The sequence below is a fragment of the Bombina bombina genome, chromosome 2 (genome assembly GCF_027579735.1).
Source record: "Bombina bombina isolate aBomBom1 chromosome 2, aBomBom1.pri, whole genome shotgun sequence".
Classification (NCBI taxonomy): domain Eukaryota; kingdom Metazoa; phylum Chordata; class Amphibia; order Anura; family Bombinatoridae; genus Bombina; species Bombina bombina.
Window position 1 is genome coordinate 190,050,318 of NC_069500.1, and position 23,092 is coordinate 190,073,409.

At 42.2% G+C, this 23,092-nt stretch overlaps 1 protein-coding gene across 4 annotated transcripts in view; it reads right to left on the minus strand.

The window, feature by feature from the left end:
• Positions 1–23,092, minus strand: part of POLK (DNA polymerase kappa) — a 399,961-nt gene that overhangs the window by 228,560 nt on the left and 148,309 nt on the right. For all 4 annotated transcript variants that reach the window (XM_053701396.1, XM_053701394.1, XM_053701393.1 and 1 more), the window contains exon 4: positions 1,363–1,515. In XM_053701396.1, coding sequence (XP_053557371.1) covers positions 1,363–1,515 — 153 coding nt within the window. The remainder of the gene's footprint in view (positions 1–1,362; positions 1,516–23,092) is intronic.

Here is a 23,092-nt window from a genome sequence, read left to right on the forward strand (position 1 = left end):
ATATATATATATATATATATATATATATATATATATATATAAAAACTAAAATTATTTTGTCCCACCCGTATTACCCATGGACTCCAAAGCTTGGGTATTAGTTTCCCAGGAGTAATGGCTAGTGGACCCTCACCACCTTTATTAAATAAAATATATTTTATGCTTACCTGATAAAAAAAAAAAAATTCCATGGTGGCGAGAGCCCATGAGACATGCTAATTTTTTTGCTAAATTTTAAATTATATTTATTTCAGGCTGCAGTATAAGTGTGCACTTCTTTTTTCTTGCTCTTGTCCTTTCCTACCTTTCTTCTTCTCCTTGCTTGGCTATACGTCAGACTAGTTTACCAGTGCTGTGAAAGAGTTTTTAAAGGCTCTTGGGAGTTTTGGGAATCTTTGCCTCCTCCTAGTGGCAAGGAGTGGAATTCCCAGGAGTAATGTCTTGTGGACTCTCACCACATAAAATAAATGAATTTTTCAGGTAAGCATAAATTATATATTTTAATTAACTACATCCTTTCAATCTTCTATCTCTGTGCACATTACCATTCTATAAACATATTGTACATAATCCTTTAAAAGGGATAGAAAGGCATATGCACATATGCTATGTGTGACTAAAGCATCAGGCTTCAAACACCATGCCTACTCAGATAGCTGGTGTGTATTGTGTCAGAGAATACTTGATTTGTGTCATAAAATTCACCACTAATTATCTGGGAAGGTGTGCTGTTTAAATACTGGTGCACTGGCCCTCACAGCATATGAGTGTATGCCACTGAAGAAAAAAAATGAACTAGAAGTATTGTAATGGAAGTATATTACAAAAAAATGACCTTTATATCTCTTTGTTCGTCTACAGAGCTCATATCTAATACTATTTTGTAATTGTGTTTTGGTTGTATCTTTTAGGTCTTTGGGGAAAATACAACTTTTTATGTTACTGAAAACAAAAACAGATGCTGTATAAAATACCAATTGTAAACCAAAAAAAAAGGATAAACTAATTCTACAAAAATTGCACATCAAAATAGTCAGGTGTATGCATTATCATCTCCTGTAATTCCTTCCTCACAAAGCTCATCACTCAACTTGAGCTTCCCCCCTTTAGATAATATGAAATGTTATTAAACAAATACAAAACACATTTTGAAATACAAACTTTAAAACAGCAAATGCAGGGGTTAAACACATATAGATGCTAAGCCATTAGTGCATATGTCATACTAAATGAATTGCTTGTATTTTTTCCACTACAATGTCCCCTAAATATACTTTGTTTTTTACCATTACAAAATAAAAGTGCAGATTTGTTATACAAACGTATACAAATGCTCGCTTGGACATAAATGAATAGGTTTACCAGCATGCTCATGGAACCCACTGCCATTGGTTTGTCTTTCAATTCTGGATTGTCTCGCATTTCTACTGCTGCATAAAATGCATCCATGTCGATATGCACGATAACACGGCTCAGATCACGGCGTCTTTCTAGTTCCATAGCTAGTTTATCCACCTGGTCAAAAGAAACAGATTAAAGATGAGATATAAAAACATACAGACGAATTAGTGAAGGTAACATTTTCTCTTCTTTTATGTCTTTCCAAATGATCTATTTAAAAAGGGACATTAAACACTTTTAGGTGATAATATAAAATGATAAATCATATATATATATATATATATATATATATATATATATATATATATATATATATATATAATCTGAATAGGAATAAGCACTCACTGGATTTCAAAACAACAAATATTTATTCGGCAGTGACGTTTCGAGGCATTCACCCCTTCCTCAGACCAGTCTGAGGAAGGGGTGAATGCCCCGAAACGTCACTGCCGAATAAATATTTGTTGTTTTGAAATCCAGTGAGTGCTTATTCCTATTCAGATTGTTTATTCCGTTAAGCACCCTGGTCTGTGTCTGGGTTGGCCAGTGAGAGTGCACTAAATTGAAGTCTCTATATATATATATATATATATATATCCTTTTCCTGTAATTCCATTCTGAAATTGTGAGCTTTTAAGTTCCTGTTAGAAACGGAAGTGTGGAACACTGTTATATTTCACACAGCCATTGGCAACACACTCTAGTGTTATAACTGTCCCTAATTGGCCACAGCAGAGAATGTAACCTAAGTTACAACATGGAAGCTCCCATTTTTTTATCGACAATAAAACTTTACACTTATTTTGTCAATATTTAAACAGCTAATGACACTTTAAAATCTTTTCTTTGAATGCATCATTCTATCTAGCATTTATTTAGTGTTTAATGCCCTTTAACCTGCTGGAGTGCATTAAAAGCGACATTAAGGGGACAGTGTACTCTAAAATTGGTTTCCCCTTAATGTGAACGTCACTAACCAGCACTTTTCAAGGGTTAAGATAAAAAATAGCTTTGAAGAGTGCTGCAGGCACATCATGGAAAGTGAGTAGTAACTACAATACTGTAGTTGTACCCAGCAGTTTAATGACTGTTCACATTTTTAACAAATAGTTCCTTTACCTTTATTTTGTAATTTGAAATAGCTGTCTTTGCCTGCTTAAACCACCACCTACACTGAAAATTTGGCTATAGAAAAGATATGCAAACACAAGACAACAGCAGAAATCAACCTCCCAAATGGGATGAGCAAGCCCAGCCACTTGAAAGCTTGTTCCAGCAGCAGCTTTGAATACAATCAACCTTTTATCAGCTGCTTTTCTGCATACATTATCACTTTAAAATAGTTTTAAAAAAATCTTGTTTTTCTGCTATTTATATTCAGTTTTTCTAGGCAACAATTTCCATGAGAAATGGAAATAAGTACTTTTGCAAAAGAAATGTTATTCAGTCCCAGCAGAGATCTGGAATGGACAGGTTTAAAACCATATTACAAAGAAAATATAAGGATATTATTATTATTTCATATTCACGGTAGCATTCACGGTAGCATTTTTTGCTTTACTGAGTTAAAATTCTTATGTTTCTACAGTTTCCGTTGAAAAATAAAAGACTTTTGGGATACAACAACAACAAAAAATATTTGGCCACTGGAGAAGATTACTGGGGTCAAACCTAGTGTTTTCCTAAACTTATGTTACATTTGGCAGTAGTCTAGGGGGGTGTATAGAAAGACTGCAATTCACTGCAAAAGTGTATTCAAATACTAAACAGCAGCTAGCAAAACTTAGCTTCTGAAATGAGAACCTTTGTTTACTTGAGATGAACTATTGTCAATAGGATTAGGCAGACTTTCAATTGTTTACAACTTTACTAAATTCTACCAGGACTGCTTTATCATTAATAATCGTAACAATTTACAAGCAGTGTTAGAAATATAAGAATACCCCAACTTGGGAACCATGTCCGCTCGTGGCTTTATACATGGGGCCCCAAAGCGTATCGCCCATGGGGTGGTTTTCCTCTGCCATGCGTAACTACCAGCCTTATAAAAGACCATAAGGTAAAAATTAAATAACTATATGCCTCACATGATCAGGTATTCAAAGTTGTTGGTTAAAATGCATTTAAAAGAAAGCAAAATGTTTAACCACTTGACATCTAAATAGTGCTCCCTATATTGTAGCACGCTCGTTGCTCTTGTATTACAAGTTGTTGGTTAAGAGTTATGCTTGAGTGCAATTAGAAAACAAAATTTATGCTTACCTGATAAATGTCTTTCTTTTGCGATGTACCGAGTCCACGATTTCATCCTTACTTGTGGGATATTATCCTTCCCAACAGGAAGTGGCAAAGAGAGCACTCACAGCAGAGCTGTCTATATAGCTCCCCCCTTAACTCCACCCCCCAGTCATTCAACCGAAGGCTTAGGAAGAAAAAGGAGAAACTATAAGGTGCAGAGGTGACTGAAGTTTTCAATAAAAAATACTATCTGTCTTGAATAGACAGGGCGGGCCGTGGACTCGGTACATCACAAAAGAAAGAAATTTATCAGGTAAGCATAAATTTTGTTTTCTTTTGCAAGATGTACCGAGTCCACGGTTTCATCCTTACTTGTGGGATACCAATACCAAAGCTTTAGGACACGGAGGAAGGGAGGGACAAGACAGGAACCTAAACGGAAGGCACCACTGCTTGCAGAACCTGTCTCCCAAAAACAGCCTCCGAAGAAGCAAAAGTATCAAATTTGTAAAATTTGGAAAAGGTATGAAGCGAAGACCAAGTCGCAGCCTTACAAATTTGTTTAACAGAAGCATCATTTTTAAAAGCCCATGTGGAAGCCACCGCTCTAGTAGAGTGAGCTGTAATTCTTTCAGGAGGCTGCTGTCCAGCAGTCTCATAAGCCAAATGGATGATGCTTTTCAGCCAAAAGGAAAGAGAGGTGACCTCTACGATTTCCAGAATAGACAACAAAGAAGATGTTTGACGAAAATCTTTGGTTGCCTGCAAATAAAACTTCAAAGCACGAACCACGACCAAGTTGTGCAACAGACGTTCCTTCTTAGAAGAAGGATTAGGACACAGAGAAGGAACAACAATTTCCTGATTGATATTCCTGTTAGTAACAACCTTAAGGAGGAACCCAGGTTTGGTACGCAAAACCACCTTAATCAGCATGGAAAACAAGATAAGGCGAGTCACATTGTAATGCAGATAGTTCAGAGACTCTTTGAGCTGAAGAGATAGCAACTAGAAACAGAACTTTCCAAGATAGAAGCTTAATATCTATGGAATGCATGGGTTCAAACCGAACCCCCTGAAGAACTTTAAGAACTAAATTTAGACTCCATGGCGGAGCAACAGGTTTAAACACAGGCTTGATTCTAACTAAAGCCTGACAGAAAACCCGAACGTCTGGGATATCTGCCAGACGCTTGTGCAACAGAATAGACAAAGCAGATATCTGTCCTTTTAAGGAACTAGCTGACAATCCTTTCTCCAATGCCTCTTGGAGAAAGGACAAAATCCTAGGAATCCTGATCTTACTCCATGAGTAACCTTTGGATTCGCACCAAAAAAGATATTTACGCCATATCTTATGACAGATTTTCCTGGTGACAGGTTTTCGAGCCTGAATCAAGGTATCTATGACCGACTCAGAGAAACCCCGCTTTGATAAAATCAGGTGTCCAATCTCCAAGCAGTCAGTTGCAGAGAAATTAGATTTGGATGCTTGAACGGACCTTGAATCAAAAGGTCCTGTCTCAGTGGCAGAGTCCATGGTGGCAGAGATGACATGTCCACTAGGTCTGCATACCAAGTCCTGCGTGGCCACGCAGGTACTATTAAAATCACCAAAGCTCTCTCCTGTTTGATTCTGGCAATCAGAAGCGGAAGGAGAGTCAATGGTGGAAACACATAAGCCAGGTTGAATGACCAGGGTACTGCTAGAGCAGCTATCAGTACTGCCTGAGGATCCCTTGACCTGGATCCGTAACAAGGAAGTTTGGCGTTCTGACGAGACACCATCAGATCCAATTCTGGTGCGCCCCATAGCTGAACCAGTTGAGCAAACACCTCCGGATGGAGTTCCCACTCCCCCGGATGAAAAGTCTGACGACTTAGAAAATCCGCCTCCCACTTCTCTAGCCCTGGGATATAGATTGCTGATAGATAGCAAGAGTGAGTCTCTGCCCATCGGATTATTCTGGAAACTTCTATCACAGCTAAGGAACTCTTTGTTCCCCCTGATGATTGATATAAGCCACATGATGTCGTGATGTTGTCCGACTGAAATCTGATGAATCTGGCCGAAGCCAGCTGAAGGCCACGCCTGAAGAGCATTGAATATTGCTCTTAATTCTAGAATATTTATCGGAAGGAGGGCCTCCTCCTGAGTCCACAAACCCTGTGCTTTCAGGGAATTCCAGACTGCACCCCAGCCCAGTAGGCTGGCGTCCGTCGTCACTATAACCCACGCTGGCCTGCGGAAACGCATTCCCTGGGACAGGTGATCCTGTGACAACCACCAAAGAAGAGAATCTCTGGTCTCCTGATCCAGATTTATCTGAGGAGATAAATCTGCATAATCCCCATTCCACTGTCTGAGCATGCATAGTTGCAGTGGTCTGAGATGTAAGCGAGCAAACGGAACTATGTCCATTGCCGCTACCATTAGTCCGATTACCTTCATACACTGAGCCACTGACGGCCGAGGAATGGAATGAAGAGTTCGGCAGTTTGATTTCCTGACCTCCGTCAGAAATATTTTCATGTCCACCGAGTCTATCAGAGTCCCGAGGAATGAAACTCTTGTGAGAGGGGAAAGAGAACTCTTTTTTACGTTCACCTTCCACCCATGAGATCTTAGAAAGGCCAACACGATGTCCGTGTGAGACTTGGCTAATTGGAAAGTCGACGCTTGAATTAGGATGCCGTCTAGATAAGGCGCCACTGCTATGCCCCGCGGCCTTAGGACCGCCAGAAGGGCCCTTAGCACCTTTGTGAAAATTCTAGGAGCCGTGGCCAACCCGAAGGGAAGAGCCACAAACTGGTAATGCTTGTCCAGAAAGGCAAACCTGAGCTATTGGTGATGATTTTTATGGATAGGAATGTGTAGATACGCATCCTTTTAGTCCACGGTGGTCATATATTGACCCTCCTGGATCAATGGTAAAATACTCTGAATGGTCTCCATCTTGAAGGATGGAACTCTTAGGAATTGGTTTAGGATCTTGAGATCTAGGATTGGTCTGAAGGTTCCCTCTTTTTTGGGAACCACAAACAGATTGGCGGAAAACCCCTGACCCTGTTCTGTTTTCGGAACTGGACAGATCACTCCCATGGTAAATAGGTCTTCTACACAGCGTAAGAACGCCTCTCTTTTTGTCTGGTTTACAGACAATTGAGAAAGATGGAATCTCCACCTTGGAGGAGAATCTTTGAAATCTAGGAGATATCCCTGGGTTACAATTTCTAAAGCCCAGGAGTCCTGAACGTCTCTTGCCCAAGCCTGAGCAAAGAGAGAAAGTCTGCCCCCTACTAGATCCGCTCACGGATCGGGGGCTACCCCTTCATACTGTCTTGGTGGCAGCAGCAGGCTTCTTGGCCTGTTTACCTTTGTTCCAAGCCTGGTTAGGTCTCCAGACTGGCTTGGATTGAGCAAAGTTCCCCTCTTGCCTTGCAGCAGGGGAAGAGGAAGCGGGACCACCTTTGAAGTTTCGAAAGGAATGAAAATTATTTTGTTTGGTCCTCATCTTATTTGACTTATCCTGAGGGAGGGCATGACCCTTCCCTCCAGTGATATCTGAAATGATCTCTTTCAGTTCAGGCCCGAATAGGGTCTTACCCTTGAAAGGGATGGTCAAAAGCTTAGATTTTGATGACACATCAGCCGACCAGGACTTAAACCATAACGCTCTATGCGCTAAAATGGCTAAACCTGAATTCTTTGCCGCTAATTTAGCCAGATGAAAAGCGGCATCTGTAATGAAAGAATTATCTAGCTTAAGAGCCCTAATTCTATCCAGAATATCATCTAATGGGGTCTCCACCTGAAGAGCCTCTTCCAGAGCCTTGAACCAAAAGGCAGCTGCAGTGGTTACAGGAACAGTGTACGCAATAGGCTGGAGAAGAAAACCCTGATGAACAAAAATTTTCTTTAGGAGACCCTCTAATTTTTTATCCATAGGATCTTTGAAAGCACAACTGTCCTCAATAGGTATAGTTGTACGCTTAGATAGAGTAGAAATAGCTCCCTCCACCTTAGTGACCGTCTGCCATGAGTCCAGCATGGTGTCGGATATGGGGAACATCTTCTTAAAAATAGGAGGGGGAGCGAACGGAATGCCTGGTCTATCCCACTCCTTAGTAACAATGTCCGAAATCCTGTTAGGGACCGGAAAAACATCAGTGTAGACAGGAACCTCTAAATATTTGTCCATTTTACACAATTTCTCTGGGACTACAATAGGGTCACAATCATCCAGTCGCTAAAACCTCCCTGAGCAATAAGCGGAGGTGTTCTAGCTTAAATTTAAAGGCCGTCATATCTGAATCTGTCTGAGGGAACATCTTTCCTGAATCAGAAATCTCTCCCTCAGACAGCAAATCCCTCACCCCTACTTCTGAACATTGTGAAGGTACATCGGATACGGCTACTAAAGCGTCAGAAGGCTCAGCATTTGTTCTTAACCCAGAGCTACTGCGCTTCGCTTGCAACCCAGGCAGTTTAGATAAAACCTCTGTGAGGGTAGAATTCATAACTGTGGTCATATCTTGCAAGGTGAAAGAATTAGACGCACTAGATGTACTTGGCGTCACTTGTGCGGGTGTTACTGGTTGCGACACTTGGGGAGAACTAGATGGCATAACCTGATTTCCTTCTGTCTGAGAATCATCCAGTGCCAAACTCTTATAAGTCAAAATATGCTGTTTGCAATTTATAGACATATCAGTACATGTGGAACACATTCTAAGAGGGGGTTCCACAATGGCTTCTAAACATATTGAGCAAGGAGTTTCAAACATGTTGAACTGGCTAGTAATGAGACAAGCAATCTTGGAAAACACTTTATTCAGTGAAAAAACAACAATTTTAAAAAACGGTACTGTGCCTTTAAGAGAAAAAAAAAGGCATACACAATCTGCAAAACTGCTTAAAAATACCTCAAACTTGTCGAAATGTTTACAGCAGATTCAATAAGCTTTAGTAAGATTGCACCACAAGCAAATGAAACATTTAACCCCTAAATATGGAAACCGGATTGACAAAAGTGCCAAAAAACAGAAAAAACCCTGTCAGCACCTTGCCACAGCTCTGCTGTGGCGCCTACCTGCCCTTAGGGATTGTTAATGTGGGGATAAAGCTTCGTTTTGGACCAAAAAGTTCACCAGGACCCTCCGGTGTTGTAGCTTGCTGCTTGTCAAGAGAAAACAATTGCGCAACTGAGGCGCGAAATTAGGCCCCGCCCATCTCACTCAATGTTACTAAGGCCTCCAAAAAAACACGCCAAGCGTTTTTACCAGCCATGTGGGTTCTAAAACCCCAAAAAGCCAAGTGTACCCTCAATACAGTTGTCCCTCAAAAGTTTATTAACAGCACTCCCAGCACACACAACCGTTTGTTAATATCATTCAAACTGAGTGTCAACCAAAAGTTTAGCCCTTTATGCAAGCTTAGTAATGCCACTATAAGTCTAGGATTACTGCTTACCCTTACCCTCATGGGGATACTGTCAGCCTTTCTGAAATATCATAGTCTCTCCAGAAAAAATGACTGAACATACCTCATTGCTGTATAGCATGAAAACGTTCCTCACACTGAAGTTTACTGTACTCCTCAGCCTCTGTGGGAACAGCATTGGATCTTAGTTACAAATGATAAGATTATCATCCTCTAGGCAGAAATCTTCATCCATCTCCTGCCTGAGAGTAAATAGTACACACCGGTACCATTTAAAAATAACAAACTCTTGCTTGAAGAAAATAAAAAATAACAGTTTATCACCTCTTTCACTTTACCCTTCCTGCTTAGAGCCGGCAAAGAGAATGACTGGGGGGGTGGAGTTAAGGGGGGAGCTATATAGACAGCTCTGCTGTGGGTGCTCTCTTTGCCACTTCCTGTTGGGAAGGATAATATCCCACAAGTAAGGATGAAACCGTGGACTCGGTACATCTTGCAAAAGAAATACCATTTTTGCATTTTGTGCTTTTGAAAAAATTGTATTAAAAAGTACATTAAAACACACGTTATTTTCTTTCATGATTGAAATAGACATACGATTTTAAAGAAGTTTCCAATGTAGTTCTATTATCAAGTTTCCTTCATTCTCTTGGTATCCTTTGTTGAAAAGCATACCTCGCAACAGCAGTGCACTCCTGGCAGTTAGCTGAACATATCTGGTGAGCCAATGCCAAGAGCCATATATGTGCAACCACCAATTAGCAGCTAGCTCTCAGTAGTGCATTGCTGTTCCGGAGTCTACCTAGGCATGCTTTTCAATAAAGGATACCAAGAAAAACAAAAGCAATTAAATGGATATGAGCAAACAACCTAGTTGGTTTCTTGCAAAATGAGACCCAATGCAATTAGAATTATAAGATCAATAAGTGTGTAAATAACCACTTTATAAAAAATATCTCAGAAAAATACTGCTGAAGTATAGAGAAATCTATCTAAAATACTTCTCACGCAGCATTGCGCCCCCAATGGCCAAACTTGAAAAATGCAGCCGTATGTATTTAACTTTAAGGAAATTATCTCCCACCAGGAAGGCAGAGCATTGACCAATGAAAGCTATCGCTCACACACTAAGGGCGAGATTATATATACCAGGGCTTGCCAAATTCGTCAAAAATCTAGGAGCCAGCAATTATTAGGCAGCCACGTGATAGATTATATATATATATATATATATACATACACACACACACAAATATTTACTAACCTGTCTATATAGTCTTTTAATATTTGTGATGGTATTTTTATGTCAAAAGTTTTCTAAAATTCACTCCTAATCTGCACTGAGGTTCAGACAGCAGGCACCAAAGGGCATCAGGCTGAGGCATAGTTCTCCTGTGTGTAGTGTGAACGACTCATACGTGTGTGTATATGTATATATATATATATATATATATATATAAATAAAAGCACACATGGTCCTAGTATTTAAAAAAAAAATTAAAAAAAATGAATTAATAAACAATGTTTTTATTGAGGAAAAAGAAAATGAAAGCACTACAGTGTTGCCGCATAAACAGCCAATATAAAACAAATATTAGAAATACAAATGGTCAGAATTACAGCAGTAAAAGACGTTCGAACTATGGTAGTGCACAGAAAAAAAAAATAGGATATTGCTAGATCAACCTCAATTTTTTCTAACTGTAACAAATAAGCTTAGCCATCCATAAAGCTAAGGAACAAGTACTAAATATGATATGTAGCGTAGGATGTAACAAATTCTGTGCTATATAGTAGGATAAAACATATACTCCCCTAGTGGTATATAAGATCCATAGGACAACCTTGAAGCGGAAGATGATTTAGTAGTGGGAGCTTAGATGGAAGGTGTTAGTGATCAGACCAGCTGATCCGAGTAGAAAGCAAGGATCCCATGCTGTGGTATTGGGCAAAAGAGAATAAGTGCTAGGGGAGTAGTTAAAGTTGCGGTATGAGCAAGAGAAACCGCACATTTAGTTCTCCTATTACTAGGGGACTCATTACGTGGGGGGGAGGAGGGGGGTATAGATTGGTCGAGGTGGATTGTAAAGATAAGAAAGAGCATGGACCAATCATGCTGCTAGGGTAGTATAGAGCTTACTTGAGATTGAACTAATCAGCGCAACATGTGCTTGGGGGGGGAAGAAAATTGTTGTGCTATATCTGTGCGCAGATTAATAATATCATAATAGGTAGAGTCCCGTAGGGTACTATAGGGCTGGAGTTTCCCAAAAACAGGGTGGTGTTACCTCAGTGTGAAGAGAGCTTTGGTACCTATCTCCACGCCACCCAGTGCTTATTTTCTATTTTGGAACAAGAGGTACTGGCGGATTAGGAATGCCATATCTGTGTACAGGCTAATGAAATCTAAATATATGTAATTTCGAGATGCAATATAGGGCTTAAGCTCCCTCAAAACGGGGTAGTGTATAGTGTATATGAGGGTTTATTGGACCTGCCAGTAGGGTGTACGGGCCCTATACCCCACAGCAGGAGCCTATGCTAAACAGTAAGAGAGTGAGATATTGAGGGGCAGCACTCAGAACATGTAGGCAAACAACAGGTCTCTAAGCAAGCTATAACTCCTGTATTTATGCTTATAGCGATAAGTTAATAGTTAATAAGTGTGTATATATAGATAGGATGTAGGAGAGCATAATATGAATCTGTATGCTCTGTGATATAGGAAACTCAACAACTAAGGCAGGAATTCCGCATGAAATTAGTACTCCAAAGCCCCTACATAAAACCTTGATAATGCAGTATTAGCGTAGCAAAGCTGTGTGTAGATTGGGTTAACTAAAGCTAACAAAATAAGTGGTGTAAAAACATAATTTATGCTTACCTGATAAATTTATTTCTCTTGTAGTGTGTTTAGTCCACGGGTCATCCATTACTTATGGGATATATATTCTCCTTCCCAACAGGAGGTTGCAAGAGGATCACCCAAGCAGAGCTGCTATATAGCTCCTCCCCTCACATGTCATATCCAGTCATTCGACCGAAACAAGACGAGAAAGGAGAAACTATAGGGTGCAGTGGTGACTGGAGTTATAATTTAAAATTTAGAACCTGCCTCAAAAAGACAGGGCGGACCGTGGACTGAACACACTACAAGAGAAATAAATTTATCAGGTAAGCATAAATTATGTTTTCTCTTGTTAAGTGTGTTCAGTCCACGGGTCATCCATTACTTATGGGATACCAATACCAAAGCTAAAGTACACGGATGATGGGAGGGACAAGGCAGGAACAATAAACAGAAGGAACCACTGCCTGTAGAACCTTTCTCCCAAAAACAGCCTCCGAAGAAGCAAAAGTGTCAAATTTGTAAAATTTGGAAAAAGTATGAAGTGAAGACCAAGTTGCAGCCTTGCAAATCTGTTCAACAGAGGCCTCATTCTTAAAGGCCCAGGTGGAAGCCACAGCTCTAGTGGAATGAGCTGTCATTTTTTCAGGAGGCTGCTGTCCAGCAGTCTCGTAGGCTAAGCGTATTATGCTACGAAGCCAAAAAGAGAGAGAGGTAGCCGAAGCCTTTTGACCTCTCCTCTGTCCAGAGTAAACGACAAACAGAGAAGAAATTTGTCGAAAATCTTTAGTTGCCTGTAAGTAGAACTTCAGGGCACGGACCACGTCTAGATTATGCAAAAGACGTTCCTTCTTTGAGGAAGGATTAGGACATAATGATGGAACAACAATCTCTTGATTGATATTCCTGTTAGAAACAACCTTAGGTAAAAACCCAGGTTTAGTACGCAGGACTACCTTGTCTGAATGAAAGATCAGATAAGGAGAATCACAATGTAAGGCAGATAACTCAGAGACTCTTCGAGCCGAGGAAATAGCCATCAAAAACAGAACTTTCCAAGATAAAAGCTTAATATCAATGGAATGAAGGGGTTCAAACGGAACACCCTGAAGAACTTTAAGAACCAAGTTTAAGCTCCACGGAGGAGCAACAGTTTTAAACACAGGCTTAATCCTAGCCAAAGCCTGACAAAAAGCCTGGATGTCTGGATTCTCTGCCAGACGCTTGTGTAAAAGAATAGACAGAGCAGAAATCTGTCCCTTTAGTGAACTAGCGGATAAGCCCTTTTCTAAACCCTCTTGTAGAAAAGACAATATCCTAGGAATCCTAACCTTACTCCATGAGTAACTCTTGGATTCACACCAATATAAATATTTACGCCATATCTTGTGGTAAATTTTTCTGGTAACAGGTTTCCGAGCCTGTATTAATGTATCAATAACTGAATCCGAAAACCCACGCTTTGATAGAATCAAGCGTTCAATTTCCAAGCAGTCAGCCTCAGAGAAATTAGGTTTGGATGGTTGAAAGGACCCTGAATTAGAAGGTCCTGCCTCAGGGGTAGAGACCATGGTGGACAGGACGACATGTCCACTAGGTCTGCATACCAGGTCCTGCGTGGCCACGCAGGCGCTATCAGAATCACTGATGCTCTCTCCTGTTTTATCCTGGCAATCAGTCGAGGTAGCAACGGAAAAGGTGGAAACACATAAGCTATGTTGAAAACCCAAGGGGCTGCTAGTGCATCTACCAGCACCGCTCCCGGTTCCCTGGACCTGGATCCGTAACAAGGAGCTTGGCGTTCTGGCGAGATGCCATGAGATCCAGATCCGGTTTGCCCCAACGACGAATCAGTTGAGCAAATACCTCCGGGTGAAGTTCCCACTCCCCCGGATGAAAAGTCTGGCGACTTAGAAAATCCGCCTCCCAGTTCTCCACGCCTGGGATGTAGATCGCTGACAGGTGGCAAGAGTGAGACTCTGCCCAGCGAATTATCTTCGAGACTTCCAACATCGCTAGGGAACTCCTGGTTCCCCCTTGATGATTGATGTAAGCCACAGTCGTGATGTTGTCCGACTGAAATCTGATGAACCTCAGTGTTGCTAACTGAGGCCAAGTTAGAAGAGCATTGAATATTGCTCTTAATTCTAGAATGTTTATCGGGAGGAGTTTCTCCTCCTGAGTCCACGATCCCTGAGCCTTCAAGGAGTTCCAGACTGCTCCCCAGCCTAGTAGGCTGGCATCTGTTGTTACAATCGTCCAATCTGGTCTGCGAAAAGTCATTCCTTTGGACAGATGAACCCGTGACAACCACCAGAGAAGAGAATCTCTGGTCTCCTGGTCCAGATTTAGCAAAGGGGACAGATCTGAGTAGTCCCCGTTCCATTGACTTAGCATGCATAGTTGCAGCGGTCTGAGATGTAGGCGCGCAAATGGCACTATGTCCATTGCTGCGACCATTAAGCCGATTACTTCCATGCACTGAGCTACTGATGGGCTTGGAATGGAGTGAAGGACACGGCAAGCAATGAGAATCTTTGATAACCTGGACTCCGTCAGGTAAATTTTCATCTCTACAGAATCTATAAGAGTCCCTAGAAAAGGGACCCTTGTGAGTGGTAACAGAGAACTCTTTTCCACGTTCACTTTCCACCCTTGCGACCTCAGAAATGCTAGAACTATCTCTGTATGAGACTTTGCATTTTGAAAACTTGACGCTTGTATCAGAATGTCGTCTAGGTACGGAGCCACCGCTATGCCTCGTGGTCTTAGCACCGCCAGAAGTGAGCCCAGAACCTTTGTAAAAATTCTCGGGGCCGTAGCTAACCCGAAGGGAAGAGCTACAAACTGGTAATGCCTGTCTAGAAAGGCAAACCTTAGGTACCGATAATGATCTTTGTGAATCGGTATGTGAAGGTAGGCATCCTTTAAGTCCACTGTGGTCATATATTGACCCTCTTGGATCATGGGTAGGATGGTCCGAATGGTTTCCATCTTGAACGATGGAACCCTTAGGAACTTGTTTAAGATTTTTAAGTCTAAGATTTGTCTGAAGGTTCCCTCTTTTTTGGGAACCACAAACAGATTTGAATAAAACCCTTGCCCCTGTTCCGTTCGCGGAACTGGGTGGATCACTCCCATCACTAAGAGGTCTTGTACACATTGTAGAAATGCCTCTTTCTTTACTAGGTTTGTTGATAACCTTGACAGATGAAACCTCCCTTGTGGAGGAGAAGTTTTGAAATCCAGAAGGTATCCCTGAGATATAATCTCCAACGTCCAGGGATCCTGTACATCTCTTGCCCAAGCCTGGGCGAAGAGAGAAAGTCTGCCCCCCACTAGATCCGTCTCCGGAAAGGGGGCCCTGTCTTCATGCTGTCTTAGGGGCGGAAGTAGGCTTTCTGGCCTGCTTGCCCTTGTTCCATGACTGGTTGCCTTTCCAACCCTGTCTGTAACGAGCAGTAGTTCCTTCCTGTTTTGGAGCGGAGGAAGTTGATGCTGCTCCTGCCTTGAGATTGCGAAAGGCACAAAAATTAGACTGTTTGGCCTTTGATTTGGCCCTGTCCTGAGGAAGGGTGTGGCCCTTACCTCCAGTAATGTCAGCAATAATTTCCTTCAAGCCGGGCCCGAATAAGGTCTGCCCTTTGAAAGGAATGTTCAGTAGTTTAGACTTAGAAGTTACATCTGCTGACCAGGATTTAAGCCATAGCGCTCTGCGCGCCTGTATGGCGAATCCGGAATTCTTAGCCGTAAGTTTGTTAAATGCACTACGGCATCCGAAACAAACGCATTAGCCAGCTTAAGGGTTCTAATCTTGCTCAAAGACTCATCCAATGGTGCTGTGCGAATCGCCTCTTCCAGAGACGCAAACCAGAATGCCGCTGCAGCAGTGACAGGCGCAATGCATGCAAGAGGCTGTAATATAAAACCTTGTTGAACAAACATTTTCTTAAGGTAACCCTCAAATTATTTATCCATTGGATCTGAGAAAGCACAGCTATCCTCCACCGGGATAGTGGTACGCTTGGCTAAAGTAGAAACTGCTCCCTCCACCTTAGGGACCGTCTGCCATAAGTCTCGTGTGGTGGCGTCTATAGGGAACATTTTTCTAAATATCGGAGGAGGGGAAAAAGGCACACCCGGTCTATCCCACTCCTTGCTAATAATCTCTGTAAGCCTCTTTGGTATAGGAAAAACGTCAGTACACACCGGTACCGCATACTATTTATCCAGCCTACATAATCCTCTGGGATTGCCACCGTGTCACAATCATTCAGAGCCGCTAACACCTTCCCTAGCAACACGCGGAGGTTCTCAAGCTTAAATTTAAAATTTGAAATTTCTGAATCCGGTCTCCCCGAATCAGAACCGTCACCCACAGAATGAAGCTCTCCGTCCTCATGTTCTGCAAATTGTGACGCAGTATCAGACATGGCTCTCGTGTCATCGGTGCGCTCTGTCCTTAACCCAGAGCTGTCGCGCTTGCCTCTTAACTCGGGCATATTGTATAATACTTCTTTCATAACATTAGCCATATCATGTAAAGTGATTTGTAAGGGCCTTGATGTACTTGGCGCCTCATCTCACGCACCTCCCGAGCGGGAGACGAAGGTACTGACACGTGAGGAGAGTTAGACGGCATAACTTCCCCCTCGTTGTCTGGTGATAATTTCTTTATCGGTACAGATTGACTTTTATTCAAAGTAATATCAATACAATTGGTACACATATTTATATTGGGCTCCACATCGGCTTTTAAACATAATGAACAAGCAGATTCCTCTGTATCAGACATGTTTAAACAGACTAGCAATGAAGCTAGCAAGCTTGGAAACTACTTTCAATAAGTTTACAAGCAATATAAAAAACGCTGCAGCGCTTTTAAAAAAAAACAAAAAAAAACACAGTTGAATAACAAAGAACTAATTCAGTTATAGTCAACAATTCTTTAAATGTATTAATTAGCAGAGGATTGCACCCATTAGCAAAAGGATGATTAACCCCTCAGTACCCAAAAACGGATATCAAATTAAGATTTAACGCTTTTATCACAGTCAAACACACTGTCACAGGTCTGCTGTGACTGATTACCTCCCTCAAAAACGAATTTTGAAGACCCCTGAGCTCTCTAGAGACGTCCTGGATCAAGGAGGAAGAAGCAGGAAGACTGTGCTAGAATTTTAACTGCGCAACAAGGCGCTAAAAAAGGCCCCTCCCACTCATTTACAAGAGTGGGAGACCTGACATAACGGTTTCTATGCAGAAATATACGTTGGCCATGTGGAAAAAAATCATGCCCAAAAGGATTTATCACCAAAGTACCTCACAAAACGAATAACATGCCAGTAAACGTTTTAAAAACAAACTTTTTTAATGTCATGCAAAGTTATCACTAAGCCTGCTACCAGTCGCTTCCACTGCAGATAAGGCTTAAGCATTATTTCAGTATTAACAGTATTTTCTCAGTCAAATTCTAGTCCCTAGAAAATAACTCTACTGTGCATACATTTATCAGCCTGATACCAGTCACTACTACTGCATTTAAGGCTGTACTTACATCATACGGGTAACAGCAGTGTTCTCTTAGTCAATTCCATTCCCAGAAAATATTGTACTGCACATACCTCATTTGCGGGGGACCCCGCATGCTATTCCCATTTTCTGAAGTTACCCCACTCCTCAGAATGTCGAGTACAGCCAGTGGATCTTAGTTACGCCTGCTAAGATCATAGAAAACGCAGGCAGTTTCTTCTTCCAAATACTGCCTGAGATAGAAAAACAGCACACTCCGGTGCCATTTAAAATAACAAACTTTTGATTGAAGAATAATTAAGTAAAAACTCCAACTCCTCTCGCGACCTCCTTCTTTGTTGAGGGTTGCAAGAGAATGACTGGGTATGACATGTGAGGGGAGGAGCTATATAGCAGCTCTGCTTGGGTGATCCTCTTGCAACTTCCTGTTGGGAAGGAGAATAACACAATTTATGCTTACCTGATAAATTTATTTCTCTTGTAGTGTATCCAGTCCACGGATCATCCATTACTTGTGGGATATTCTCCTTCCCAACAGGAAGTTGCAAGAGGATCACCCACAGCAGAGCTGCTATATAGCTCCTCCCCTCACTGCCATATCCAGTCATTCGACCGAAACAAGCCGAGAAAGGAGAAACCATAGGGTGCAGTGGTGACTGTAGTTTAATTAAAATTTAGACCTGCCTGAAAAGGACAGGGCGGGCCGTGGACTGGATACACTACAAGAGAAATAAATTTATCAGGGAAGCATAAATTGTGTTTTCTCTTGTTAAGTGTATCCAGTCCACGGATCATCCATTACTTGTGGGATACCAATACCAAAGCTAAAGTACACAGATGATGGGAGGGACAAGGCCAAGAACTTAAACGGAAGGAACCACTGCCTGTAGAACCTTTCTCCCAAAAACAGCCTCTGAAGAAACAAAAGTATCAAATTTGTAAAATTTGGAAAAAGTATGAAGGGAAGACCAAGTTGCAGCCTTGCAAATCTGTTCAACAGAGGCCTCATTTTTAAAGGCCCAGGTGGAAGCCACAGCTCTAGTAGAATTAGCTGTAATCCTTTCAGGAGGCTGCTGTCCAGCAGTCTCATAGGCTAAACGGATTATACTCCGAAGCCAAAAAGAAAGAGAGGTTGCCGAGGTCTTCTGACCTCTCCTCTGTCCAGAGTAAACAACAAACAGGTTAGATGTTTGGCGAAAATCTTTAGTAGCCTGTAAGTAAAACTTCAAGGCACGGACTACGTCTAGATTATGCAAAAGACGTTCCTTCTTTGAAGAAGGATTAGGACATAATGATGGAACAACAATCTCTTGATTGATATTCTTGTTAGAAACCACCTTAGGTAAAAACCCAGGTTTTGTACGCAGAACAACTTTATCTGAATGAAAGATCAGATAAGGAGAATCACAATGTAATTCAGATAACTCAGAGACTCTTCGAGCCGAGGAAATAGCCATCAGAAAAAGAACTTTCCATGAAAGGAGTTTGATATCAATAGAATGAAGGGGTTCAAACGGAACCCCTTGAATGAAGGGGTTCAAACGGAACCCCTTAATTCTAACTAAAGCCTGACAAAATGCCTGAACGTCTGGAACTTCTGCCAGACGCTTGTGTAAAAGAATAGACAGAGCAGAAATCTGTCCCTTTAAAGAACTAGCTGATAATCCTTTGTCGAAACCCTCTTGGAGGAAGGACAATATCCTAGGAATCCTAACCCTACTCCATGAGTAATTCTTGGATTCACACCAATGAAGATATTTACGCCATATCTTGTGGTAAATTTTCCTGGTGACAGGCTTTCGTGCCTGTATTAAGGTATCAATTACTGACTCGGAGAAGCCACGCTTTGATAGGATCAAGCGTTCAATCTCCATGCAGTCAGTCTCAGAGAAAGTAGATTCGGATGATTGAAAGGACCTTGTATTAGAAGGTCTTGTCTCAGAGGCAGAGTCCATGGTGGAAAGGATGACATGTCCTCTAGGTCTGCATACCAGGTCCTGCGTGGCCACGCAGGCGCTATCAATATCACCGATGCTCTTTCCTGTTTGATTTTGGCAATCAGACGAGCGAGCAGAGGAAACGGTGGAAACACATAAGCCAGGTTGAAGAACCAAGGCGCTGCTAGAGCATCTATCAGTGCCGCTTCTGGGTCCCTGGAGCTGGATCTGTAACAAGGAAGGTTGGCGTTCTGGCGAGACGCCATGAGATCCAATTCTGGTTTGCCCCAACGGAGAACCAATTGAGCAAACACCTCCGGATGGAGTTCCCATTCCCCCGGATGAAAAGTCTGACGACTTAGAAAATCCGCCTCCCAGTTCTCTACACCTGGGATATGGATCGCTGACAGGTGGCAAGAGTGAGTCTCTGCCCAGCAAATTATCTTGGAGACTTCTGACATCGCTAGGGAACTCCTGGTTCCCCCTTGATGGATGATGTAAGCCACAGTTGTGATGTTGTCCGACTGAAATCTGATGAACCTCAGTGTTGCTAGCTGAGGCCAAGCCAGAAGAGCATTGAATATTGCTCTTAACTCCAGAATATTTATTGGGAGGAGTTTCTCCTCCTGAGTCCATGAACCCTGAGCCTTCAGGGAGTTCCAGACTGCACCCCAACCTAGAAGGCTGGCATCTGTTGTTACAATTGTCCAATCTGGTCTGCGAAAAGGTCATACCCTTGGACAGATGGGCCTGAGATAACCACCAGAGAAGAGAATCTCTGGTTTCCTGATCCAGATTTAGTAGAGGGGACAAATCTGTGTAATCCCCATTCCACTGACTGAGCATGCATAATTGCAGCGGTCTGAGATGCAGGCGCGCGAATAACACTATGTCCATCGCCGCTACCATTAAGCCGATTACTTCCATGCACTGAGCCACCGTGGGGCGCGGAATGGAGTGAAGAACACGGCAAGCATTTAGAAGTTTTGATAACCTGGAGAATCTATTAGAGTCCCTAGGAAGGAAACCCTCGTGAGAGGAGATAGAGAACTCTTTTCTTCGTTCACTTTCCACCCATGCGACCTCAGGAATGCCAGAACTATCTCTGTATGAGATTTGGCAATTTGAAAGCTTGACGCCTGTATCAGGATGTCGTCCAGGTAAGGAGCCACCGCTATGCCTCGCGGTCTTAGGACCGCCAGAAGTGAGCCCCGAACCTTTGTAAAAATTCTTGGGGCTGTAGCCAACCCGAATGGAAGAGCTACAAATTGGTAATACCTGTCTAGAAAGGCAAACCTCAGGAACTGATGATGATTCTTGTGAATCGGAATGTGAAGGTAGGCATCCTTTAAGTCCACTGTGGTCATGTACTGACCCTCTTGGATCATGGGTAAAATGGTTCGAATAGTTTCCATCTTGAATGACGGAACTCTGAGGAATTTGTTTAGGATCTTTAAATCCAAAATTGGTCTGAAGGTTCCCTCTTTTTTGGGAACCACAAACAGATTTGAATAAAACCCCTGTCCTTGTTCCGTCCGCGGAACTGGATGGATCACTCCCATTACAAGGAGATCTTGTACGCAGCTTAGGAATGCCTCTTTCTTTATCTGGTTTGCAGATAATCTTGAAAGGTGAAATCTCCCTTGTGGAGGAGAAGCTTTGAAGTCCAGAAGATATCCCTGAGATATGATCTCCAACGCCCAGGGATCCTGAACATCTCTTGCCCACGCCTGGGCGAAGAGAGAGAGTCTGCCCCCTACTAGATCCGTTGTCGGATAGAGGGCCGCTCCTTCATGCTGTCTTAGAGGCAGCAGCAGGCTTTCTGGCCTGCTTGCCCTTGTTCCAGGACTAGTTAGGTTTCCAGGCCTGCTTGGATTGAGCAAAAGTTCCCTCTTGTTTTGAAGCAGAGGAAGTTGATGCTGCACCTGCCTTGAAATTTCGAAAGGCACGAAAATTAGACTGTTTGGCCTTTGATTTGACCCTTTCCTGAGGAAGGGTATGACCCTTACCTCCAGTAATGTAAGCAATAATTTCTTTCAAACCAGGCCCGAATAAGGTCTGCCCCTTGAAAGGAATGTTGAGTAATTTAGACTTTGAAGTCACATCAGCTGACCAGGATTTGAGCCATAGCGCCCTACGCGCCTGGATGGCGAATCCGGAATTCTTAGCCGTTAGTCAAATGAACAATGGCATCAGAAACAAATGAGTTAGCTAGCTTAAGAGTTCTAAGCTTGTCAACAATTTCAGTCAATGGAGCTGTATGGATGGCCTCTTCCAGGGCCTCAAACCAGAATGCCGCCGCAGCAGTGATAGGCGCAATGCATGCAAGGGGCTATAAAATAAAACCTTGTTGAATAAACATTTTCTTAAAGGTAACCCTCTAATTTTTTTTATCCATTGGATCTGAAAAAGCACAACTGTCCTCAACCGGGATAGTGGTACGCTTTGCTAAAGTAGAAACTGCTCCCTCCACCTTAAGGACAGTCTGCCATAAGTCCTGTGTAGTGGCATCTATTGGAAACATTTTTCCAAATATAGGAGGTGGGGAAAAGGGCACACCGGGCCTATCCCACTCCTTACTAATAATTTCTGTAAGCCTTTTAGGTATTGGAAAAACATCAGTACTCACCGGCACTGCATAGTATTTATCCAGCCTACACAATTTCTCTGGCACTGCAATTGTGTCACAGTCATTCAGAGCAGCTAATACCTCCCCAAGCAATACACGGAGGTTCTCAAGCTTAAATTTAAAATTAGAAATCTCTGAATCAGGTCTCCCAGATTCAGAGACGTCACCCACAGACTGAAGCTCTCCGTCCTCAGGTTCTGCATATTGTGACGCAGTATCAGACATGGCTCTTACAGCATCTACGCGCTCTGTATCTCGTCTAACCCCAGAGCTATCGCGCTTGCCTCTCAATTCAGGCAATCTGGATAATACCTCTGACAGGGTATTATTCATGATTGCAGCCATGTCCTGCAAAGTAATCGCAATGGGCGTCCCTGATGTACTTGGCGCCATATTAGCGTGCGTCCCTTGAGCGGGAGGCGAAGGGTCCGGCATGTGGGGAGAGTTAGTCGGCATAACTTCGACAGACCCCTCTGGTGACAATTCTTTTATAGATAAAGACTGATCTTTACTGTTTAAGGTGAAATCAATACATTTAGTACACATTCTCTTATGGGGCTCCACCATGGTTTTTAAACATAATGAACAAGTATCCTCTGTTTCAGACATGTTTGTACAGACTAGCAATGAGACTAGCAAGCTTGGAAAACACTTTAAAGCAAGTTAACAAGCAATATAAAAAACTTTACTGTGCCTTTAAGAGAAACAAATTTTGACAAAATTTGAAATAACAGTGAAAAAAGGCAGTTACACTAACAAAATTTTTACAGTGTATGTAACAAGTCAGCAGAGCATTGCACCCACTTGCAAATGGATGATTAACCCCTTAATAACAAAAACAGAATAATAACTCACAAAAACGTTTTTTAAACACAGTCACAACAACTGCCACAGTCTACTGTGATTGTTACCCTCCTCAAACACGACTTTGAAGCCTTTTGAGCCCTTCAGAGATGTCCTGGATCATGCAGGAAGAAGCTGAATGTCTCTGTCAGTATTTTTAGCTGCACAGAAAAGCACTAAAATAGGCCCTTCCCACTCATATTGCAACAGTGGAAAGCCTC